General features: G+C 27.9%; 1 protein-coding gene across 13 annotated transcripts in view; it reads right to left on the bottom strand.

Annotated features, from left to right (window-relative positions):
- Positions 1–10,684, bottom strand: part of LOC102672787 (kinesin-like protein KIF13B) — a 130,034-nt gene extending 119,350 nt beyond the window's left edge. For 4 of the 13 annotated variants that reach the window (XM_006609959.2, XM_006609957.2, XM_006609954.2 and 1 more), the window contains exons 1-2: positions 9,319–9,365; positions 8,070–8,434 (exon numbers count right to left, since the gene is read on the bottom strand). In XM_006609959.2, the coding sequence (XP_006610022.1) occupies positions 8,070–8,124 (55 nt within the window). In that variant the 5' untranslated portion in view covers positions 8,125–8,434; positions 9,319–9,365. Of the gene's footprint in view, positions 1–8,069; positions 8,435–9,318; positions 9,367–9,644; positions 9,664–10,265; positions 10,344–10,648 lie in introns of those variants that run through there. The other 9 variants (XM_006609965.2, XM_006609960.2, XM_006609958.2 and 6 more) reach the window with 6 other exon arrangements.
- Positions 10,685–10,947: the final 263 nt, after the last annotated feature.

The following is a 10,947-nucleotide window of genomic DNA, read 5'->3' on the forward strand; positions in this document are numbered from 1 at the left end:
AAGAAAGAAAGGAGTTAAAAGTACATAATATTCATCCAACATCGAACCAATTCAACTCGTGCCGGGGTTAATCGATGCAAAATGATCGTTCGTGCAGATTATTACAAAAGATGACAGTGGGATGATACCGCGACACGACGAATCACGATACAGAGATAGGTCTTTTCGATAAAGACCAGTTTTGCTCGATAAGTGTCGATCGACGTCGCGCCTATATGCGCTCATACAACTCCCTGACAACCCCAAGGGACGCGAGAGGGTGAGAGTGGATCGATAACGCGGCGAAGATGGTATCTGGAAAGAGGGATCAACGAATTGTGCGGTTATTAGCGCGACGTACAACCCTTCGTGGATTCTGTTTTCAAGAATTTTTTTTTTTTTTTCATTCTGCCACAAACGAATTATTTTTCCGTTTCAATTTGTCGAAAAAACGAAAAGATTTATCATTTTTCAACGATAATTTACGAAGATTTATTACGAATAATACCGAGGATTCTCGAATTTTTTTCAAATATAAGAAAATTTTTAATTGAAATTGTGTCGAAAAATGATCCTATGCATTGTAGATTATTGTTAGGGATTAAGGAGGATTGAAAAGTGGAAAAGTTCTTTTCCTTAGAGTTGAAGAAATAATTTTTGGAATTATTACAAATAATTTTACGATTTTGAAAGAATATTAATATATAGGAAACAACGTTAATGAAATGCAAAATAGAATTTTTAATGTATTTTAAACGCGATTATTAAAATATGCCTAAGGGCATCGATATTATTTCTGAAATTAATAAAACGATCCCTAAGGCGCAACCCTTCCTGGAAATTTATTTCATAAAGATTTCCAGGAATAACGATTCTCGAAGCTCGGTGTCAGTTGGTGTTTATATTTTTGGAACGGAAGTTACCAAGGAATATATTTTCCCTCTATCTTGAGTTCAAGTGATGCGTTATTTTTTAACCCCACTCGAGGGTGATCCTTGTTGTTGGGCAGATGCAACCAAATTAAAAGAGGAACGGGCCACAAGTGCATGCACTTCTTCTTAAGAGATTCTAAATTGTTCAAGATATTCGTGTTATTAATTTTGAAAACCCGTATCCGGTCCTTATTTCTCGATTTAAAATTATTAAATATTATAATATGTGGAATAAATATAAATGAAAAATAGATATGCGACGAAAAAGAAGTTTATAATATTAAATTTTGCAAAAATAAATACGATGAATAAATATAAAAATATGCAATAAACTCTTGCATATTTTTATTAATAATATATGCAAAGCATATAAAATGTATGAAACATGCATAATAAATATTTACACGTTTAAGAATTTTTTAAAAAATAAAATAATTTTTTCTCCAGAAAAGAAATATTATTTTATTTTTCGAAATTTAGTCGTAACATTTATCTTCATTTCCTTTGCTCGATAAAATTACTCGCAATTATTATGTTCAAATATAAATTTACATGGCTAAAGAATTAATCATTAATTCTAATTTTATTATTTTTGTAGGAATTTAAATTTTTACGAGATAATGGAATTTTCTTACGTCATTTGTTCTGCAACGTTATTGAAGATTCCTTATTGTTCTTTCCAATTCTTACAACAACCGAATATAATTAATATATAATAATGATAATGGATTTCTTATCGAGAAATGAATTTTGCATGCATTATTCACACTTTCTACAATGGGTTGGAATTTTTATAGATATAAAATTGTTTCTTTTTATAGAGACAATGATTTCAATTAAATCGTTACATTGTATAACAAAAGTGGGAATAATGATTGAAATGAAATTTTTTTATATATTTTTAATAAATTTATCGATTTCTGAAAGATTTATCCACCTGTCATGTCACATTTTACACGAAATAGACAAAGTTGTTGATTCTCTGAAGTCAACGAGATACGAGCAATCTCCGATAACGCTTATCAACCACATAAAATTCCATCATTTCTTCTCGAGAGCCTATCTTCGCGATAAACTAAATAGATAAATTGTTGCAAGAAGCATACAACCCTAAAATGCAAAAATTTTTAACACAAATTCGTAATTCAACAATTCGCATGTGTTAAAATTATCACTCACATCTCACAATCAATTAAAGAGTTATAAATATACTTCACAATTGCAAGGTGTATTTATAACTCGTATTCCTTTGTGTTATATCAAAAAGTAAGTCTTTATTAACGTAGAAATACTATTGATTGATGAATAACTTTTGAAAATGAATATTTTCGTATATAAAATAATGAAAATGAAATTTTTGAATGTTGGACGGCAAAGATTTGATCTTGTGCAATGTACAAGTTGTTTCAGTAACCTATGTACACACATAAATCATAAGAAGCAGCATGAAAAATCGGTATTTGCTATAAGCTGACAGTAGGTACGTAAATCTGCCAGTCGTGGATATGACATGATGAATAACTCAAAAACGTCATAACCGTATGTCATACGTGAATATCATAAATCGATTGATTTTGACCTCCGTCACTCCAATCCTACATGGCCACTTTACAGACTGTTGCAATATACTCTACAGACTATAGTTTGGAATCATTAACATGCCTGATAAAATTTAGAAATTAAAAAACAACGATCAGAATATTGAACACAGAAATTTTTTTTTTGTGTATTAATTTATTAAAGTAATTGAAATTCGTTGTATTAATTTTGAATCGATGATAAAATTTGATACATTTGAAAATTGATTCCATATTTTTAGCTCCATAGTGTATGCTGTATACTTTTTGAAAAGCTTCATTCGAATCTTAGAAAAATTTAAAGGCAATCTAAAGAAAATTTTTATTATGAAAAATATAGAAAGAGGAAATTCAATGTTAAGAACTCCTAGGAAATATCAAGGATATAAAGAATTGATTAATAAAAATCGGTCCAAACCAAGTGTGGAAAAGATTATTTTCAGCTGAAAAGTCAATCGATTATCGTTAGTAAAATTAGCGAACTAAGCTTCTTAGAAAACACTCGATACTTTATCGTAAATCGTGCTCAAGTGCTTTTTAAACACTTCTATGTTCATTGTTACGTGAAAAAAGATCCCTAATTATTTAAAAATTATTCAAGAAAAATTTGAAAAAAAATGATCTTCGTTGTTTTCTCGCAATTCTAGTATCTGATTTATTCTATATAAAATATTATAAAATATAAATCTATTTTTTAAGAATAATAATAAATACTACTGTCCACGATGTAAGAAATTAATGTATTCATAATTTATGATTTTTGAATATATATTTTACGAAAAATGTTATGAAAAAAGATTTTTGTATCGAAATTAGAATATATTAAAATTGTATTAAAAGAAAGAAGTAGGTTAAAAACTTTGTTTCTTAAAATTCTTTCGCCATACCTCTTTCTTTCTTTCAAATCTTATTCCAAAACTTTCTATCCCGTCTTTAAAACTCGATTTCATTCTCACGCGTATATACCTGAACTCCTTTATACTTGAAACCACGTTCCAATTGCATGCAAAAATTTCTAAAGTAATATCTTAACAGAATGAAAGAGTTAATCTTTGTCTCTCTCTTTAAAAAATCCTCCACTTTTCCTTTTTAAATAAATTAATGAACGCAGTCCGGATTATATTTTATTATATTTCATACACCATCTTCAACGATATAAAGAAGTCTTTAATTAAAGTAGCAACCCCTCTGAATTTACGCAATGTCAACCATGCATTGCACGCTTTCCAATAAGGGATGAAAAAAAGATGATTAAAATATGATGATGGAAGAAATATAGCGAATTTTAAAATTAAAGCATCAATAAATCGATTTATGAAATGAGATTCGCGATTTTATAAATTTATTTTATGTCTTCGAATAAACTGCGTTATGACTAAGTTATAATTAGATGGAAGAAATACAAGGAAACTAATTAGTGATGTAAACGTAATTTACGTTTGTACGTTGAAAAATCTTAAAATAAATTCTTCCTCTGTATTTTTTTAACCACTACATAATTTTTTCTTATTATTAAATAAATAAACTATATATTTCATGACAGGAACATCCTAAATCGAATAATGAAGTGCATGTTGATTTATACGATAATGATGTACGAATCACATACGATACCTCCATTCTAAAAACTGAATCACAGGAAAATTTTTGTTATTTGAAAGAAGAAAACAAGGAAACCCAATAAATGGAAATACCAAGTATGATTTATAACACTCAACATTTCCCTTCAATTGAGATACTGAACATAAGTTATCATTGATGAAAAAATACAAGCAAAGTTCAAAATTAAAACAACGAGGGAAACAGATTTATATGGTAACAGTGAAGGCAACATAATTCCAATAGAAATTCCACTAAATTATGCTCGGCGAAAGAAACATAACAAGGTTCGAAAACTAAAGCACTAAATATCAATAACGATGTCAGTGCATAAGCTGCAAGCAATAATACACCCTGAGTCACATGCAACATTTCACGTTTTCCAATAGGAGTTGAAACTATAGCTACAACTACAATTCGCTGAGAAGAAATATAGCGAGGATCGAAATTAAAGCATCAACGATGCCAATTTATACAGTAACACCCTGGATTGCGTGCTTAGTAACACCCAGGACAACCTACGCTTTCCAATAGGGGGTTTTCATCTAGCTAAGGTGATGGAAGAAATATAACAAGAGTATCTAATTCAAAGCATGAATAAGATACCTATTTATACAATAACATCGGATTTATACAATACTACATGCGATATTTCGTGTTAATAGGAAACGAATTAATTCTTACTTTTGACATGATATTACATAACTACCAGAATTATAACAATATATATATAATGTATATTGACAATAAATATAATTTAATATAAAATAATTGAGTATTCGTTTTATTCTAACCTAACCTATATATATATCTATCCTAAAAGCTATCACACGAAATTAACAATAATCGGTTCCAAAAACTTTCGACATCCACGTAGGCGGACACGGTAGCTTTGAACTCGCGGAAATCTTCCTTGGGATCCTTGGCCCAGATATTTCCTGCACGTGATCGAACGCCTGGTCAGCTTTTGCACGTAATCGACCGTCTTCCCTCCTCCCTCCTCCCTGTTATAGAATAAGGAAACGATGACAACACTGAACCGAAAGGATCGAGATGGAAAATCGCGCCGCAACGCGGACATTCCTCCGTCGAAAACGATTCGATACTATTCAATTCGATTCCATTTGACCCGATTCAACCCTGGTGAACCGGTGATACAAGACACTCGAATGGGGCATATTGAATGTCGTCTCTGAAACGATCGACAGTATCGCGTTCCGATACCCCATTTGACACATGGCATTCTTTTTTTTCCTCTCTTTTCAGAGATTGGAAATAAAGTGGAAGATTGATATACAGTGGAACTGGAATTACTGAAATTTACAGGGGAGTGGGTGGACACTTTTTATTTGAAGTGGAAATAAACACCTGAAACAAATAATAATTGTTATTTGAATATTTCAAATATTCTTTTTGTCTTTTATATTTTTTTTTTTTAAAAATTACCTTCATCATTTGGAATATTTTAAAAATATTAAAAGTTTATCACATATATATATGTTGTAAAAAGAATAACGTACAATTGAAAATGTTTTTCAAAGAAATGATTATCTACTATATTTCAACACTTTATCGGAAGTAAAGAAAAAGCAATGATTAGGAAAGAGAAAACAAACTGAGATAAAATGAACAGGAATTTACGCATGAATATTTATGAGGCAACGGGTTAACGCAGACACTTCATTAAAAATTCCCAACTTTAACCTTGGCTCTAGTTAAATCTTAAGAAATTAGCAATGAGTGGCCGCGATCAGAGAATATCGATCGACGTCTCTCGCTTGAACGGTTTATTTTTATTTCCTTAATTATCCGATGACGGTGAGTAATTATCGGAGAAAGTGCACTTCGCTTTGAATAGTGGTGCCTGTTGATAATCCGCGGTATTAGAGGCCAGCTTCGGTATTCTAATGCATCATCGATCTAGGAAATTTCTCCCGCAATATTTCTAGTTTCATTTCAATGAATGAACGAAACAAATTTGAGATCCATCTCATGGATTGATTCCAAATTGACTTTGCATTCGGCTATAGCTAGAGCAGTAATAATTAACATATTACATCATTTAAAACGATAATAATAATCGACTAAAGTTAAAAATCAAGCAATGAAATAATGTATATAAAATTATATCTTATTATAAAATATAAAAATGATTTCATTACCGCACACAATAGAATTTTTATCACAATTAAAAATCGATTGATATCGATATATCGGTTTGAAGAGAATATCCTAATCGATTCAATTCAAAATAATATTTGTATATTTATTAATATAACAAAACATGAAATATCCGACAATTATGTTAATTTTTTCTACATTTATAAAAATTCATCATTGAAAATTTTTAAAAATTTTCAAAAGCTCCGTATATGTATATGTATAATACAGTGTCGCCATCGCAGTTAACCTAGCGAATTCGCGGATAAAAATCACTAGTAATGGTAGTAGCATTAATGGCGTTTCCACAATTAATGCGCGCGTTAACGATACACCGATTATGACGCATTATGTCAAAATGCAAAATAACAAACGCATGCTCATCTGCTTCACAACAAGTGACTCGAGAAGGCAAATTTCGAAGAACAAATCGTGATAGAAAATAAAAGCAAAAAATTACTTATCAGCTATTCATTGAAAAAAAAAGAAATTCACAATAAATAAATTTATAATTCAATCGCGACTCCATTTTGATTCTCTACTATTAAACGCAATAAAAAATTCTTTTTTTTTTTTTTAACAATTAAACAGCAAGGTGATTCGTAAACGTCATCATCACGTTATCACTCTACCTGAACTTGTTATGTATCACATTCGAGATCGACTATCGATTCAATATGTTTACGAAAATATATATATATGCTATTATTATAGATTAATATATTAATTACCACGTAATCTCTAAATTTGATACTTTGTATACAAAGATTATTTAAATATCGTATTACTTATTATATGCAAATATAAAATATAATATTTATTGTAATTTATATAAATATATAATTATATAAATATATGAAAAATTGATTTGTATTTGTATATATTTGTAATGATATTTATTTGTACGATATTTTGCAACAAAGTAATAAATTTAGAGATAATATAGTATCTAAAAATTAAAGATGAATAATTATACATATGAAATAAAATATATACTATATATACTATATCGATAAATCGAAAAATTAATAAAAAAATAAAGAATCGCAAACGAGTTTCAATTTGTTATCAAGCTTACTGATAATATGGAAGTCAATCGAGATAGCCGTGAAGTCAAAACGAAACACGAAAAGGACGAATCGCGTATCTAATCGATCGAAATTCGATGTCCGAAGGTCATCGCAAGTAACGTCACTTCAAGCATTTTAGTCACATGTTTGCTCTTTGTCACGCGGTTTTACCGTACGACAACTAACGACAACCATGAGTTCCGTTTTCTTTGCAAAACGAACAAAAACGGAAGAGAAACATGTAAAACGAACGGGTTTGAATTCGGGAATTTTAACGAAATTCGCTCGTGAAGGATATTTGTCGTCAAAGAATTCGCGAGATAGGGTAAGTAGCACAACGATGTCTGAAATAAGAATCCGTGACTTTACGGATTTTATTTTGGACAAAGGAATAACAAAGATTCAACTAGTAAACACTACAGAAGTAGGACTTGTAAGCTACAAACTCTTCTTTTTATCTCATGCATGCTTTCTTTCGAATAGATAGAACCGATACAAATTTGAGATAAGGGAATATGAGAAGATAACGAAACTCATATCGAATGGCAGGTAAAAAACACCGGTCATCCAATGGACCATAGAAAAAACGTCACTGTCAAAACGTACTCCGATCGTAAAACGTTATCAAAGGTTGATTTTAGAATCGCCAACCGATAATACTATATTCCAATACGCACCAATAACGGCAAACAATGGAATAATAATGGAAGAAAAGATCATAAAATAATGATATTTATTTTAAAAATACATACCTCTACGATTGAACGGCCGAACCCGAACGGCAACCTTTATTTTATCCGTAGCCATGATTTCACACCGGTAACGCGCACTGTATATCCCGATCACAAGGAACAACTCAATGCTTTTGAATACACAAATATAATATTCACACGATCTTCATAGCGCTACATTATTCTCAACCCATTCCGCGAACTTTTCATCTTTTCAAACGACACTACGTCTCACCGAGCCCATGACACACTTCGCCATATTGCTTGAAGCTTGTCGTGCGCCAGACGACAATCGTCCTATCGAGTGAACGTACTTCTAAGAACTACCGCTAGGAACGCTCGGGAGCTTCGAGTCCTGTGACGTCACGTGTCCTGCCGTCTACCATCTAGTGGTCAAATATGAAACTAAAAGTTTCAATCGCAAGTTATCGATCGATAAAAAGATTTTGAATACAAATCCCCGCGCTATTCAAAATATGCAAATATATTTTTTTCTTCTGAAAAAGTTTCGCATATTTTATTTATTGAAAAAAATTACTATATAGAATGAATATAAAAACTATTTATATTTTAACAAATTATAAAATTTTAAAAAATTATTCTAAATAAAAATAAAAATATTACATTGATTGATAATATTGCTTGATTATTTCGTATCCTATTATATAATATGAAAATATAATATATAATATATATTATAATTTAATTTATATATATAAATATATATTATATATTATATATAAATTTAGCAATCTAATAATAATATATAAATTTTTACATAAATAGTTGAAAAATACTTTGAATATATTTATAGATAAATTAAAACTATACATTTCTTTTCTTTCTTTTCAGTAGTTGAATATTAATTGCTGTATTAAATTTATGTTGTAAACAGCAAATTCTTTTTTTTTTCTTTTTAATCTTCACTCGATATTTTAAATTATCAAAGATTGGTAACAAAATACATGAGATAACTGACATCTTATGAAATTTTGCATCATATATTCTGAAATACCGACTTTGAAAAGATTAGAGTGCTTTTTACGCCCTCTGCAATTTTTTATGACTATGATGATAATATAAAAATTACATTCAAATCATCATTTGAAAATGATATACAGTAATGCCTCCTAAAAGGACACTAATTTGAGACCAGCTATTGCCAATTATAGAGAAAATACAAATTTGGACTAAAAAATTTAAATTTTTTATAAATCTAATGATTCTGTTTCGATAAAAAAATAAAAATTTATATAGAATAAAAGATTACCTTTTCATGTGAAAGATGATTCCATTATTTTCTTGATGAACTGATTCTAATAATATCGAATTCTAAAATAATATCAAAAACATATAATTAAAAAATAAAATATAAAATTAAAAAGTAAATAAAACAATATTAATTCCTTCATTTAAGTTATAATCAATGAACAAACATTGACTTTAATTTCGCAAATAACTATTAAAATTCAATTTAATTAAATCTATCATGTTTTAAAAACTATGAAAAATATGTATTGTAATATAGCATAATAAATGCTAATTCAAATAACTATATTGCGTACAATTATTTATGAATGTTGAAATTTTTCTTACCTTATAACACAAAATTAAACTGTAACAAAAAAAATAAAAAATTTTTAAATAAAATATATTTACAAAAATGTTTATATTAAAATAAACCAAGAAAAATATTAAAATTTCATCTTAAAAGTTCATAATGAAACTATATGTTATTTATAATCAAATAAATCATTAAAAAAAATAATTTGATCCAGATAAAATCAATTATATTCTATCTATTATTAATTAATATTAATATACATTTTTTATTATTCATAATATTATTCTATTAATAAATAATAAGTTATTATTAATTAATAAGTGATTATTAATATAATAATATTATGAATGATAAAAAATATGTATTACATATGCATAAACATAAACTTCTAATTTCTTGGAAAAAATTATGTTCCAAAGAATGTTTTTAGAATAGATGTATTCATGTACATACATAATAGAAAAAGACAGATATATAAATAACATAAAATTAGTATGCAGATAGATCTATTTATAAACAAAACATACATCATTTCAATAATTTAATTTTACGAAATAAAATTAATTATAATAAACTAATTACTTTTATTTTTAATATGATTAAAAAGTTAAAATCTATTCTACATACTTTTGATAAAAGAAATAAAATCTTACCAAATTTGCAGGGAAGTCATTGACAAATCATCGTACACTTTATATATGCTCTATTACTATTATTTCTCCGATATCGATCTAAAAATAACGATAATTTGTATAAATAAAAATCATAAATCATAAAATGAATTCAAAATAATGTAATAAATTCAACTTAAATCCTAATTTAAAAATTTATAATACAATTTATCGATAACAATCAAAAATTACCAAAATAAAACGATAATAAAGTTTACGAAATTTTGATATATTTAATTTTGATATATTTAATAAATAATTAATAAATAATTAATAAAAAATTAAATGATATAATTAAGTAATTTCTAATTGTTTATAAATTATAAAAGAATACGTATTAATAAAAATTTTACGCAATTACGTACCTCTGCCGGCGTAACACATCCTATCAACACGATTTTCGGCGGTAGAATGACATGTCGCCGCGCAGCTTCGCCTTATTGTTATTCTATTGGCCGGAATGTTATGGTTTCTTATTCGCGCAAAATTAAATTAGTGTATAACACTTTAACTATAAATTAAAAATAATAACATATTATTAAAAATATAAAGAATAAATTTTTTTAAATTTTACACTTACATTTTTTTACTGTTATATTTTTTTATTTATTATAATATTTTATAGTATATATTATATATAATATTTATACATTTTTTCTATTCT

The sequence above is a fragment of the Apis dorsata genome, unplaced genomic scaffold (genome assembly GCF_000469605.1).
Source record: "Apis dorsata unplaced genomic scaffold, Apis dorsata 1.3 scaffold_67, whole genome shotgun sequence".
In the NCBI taxonomy this organism is placed as follows: domain Eukaryota; kingdom Metazoa; phylum Arthropoda; class Insecta; order Hymenoptera; family Apidae; genus Apis; species Apis dorsata.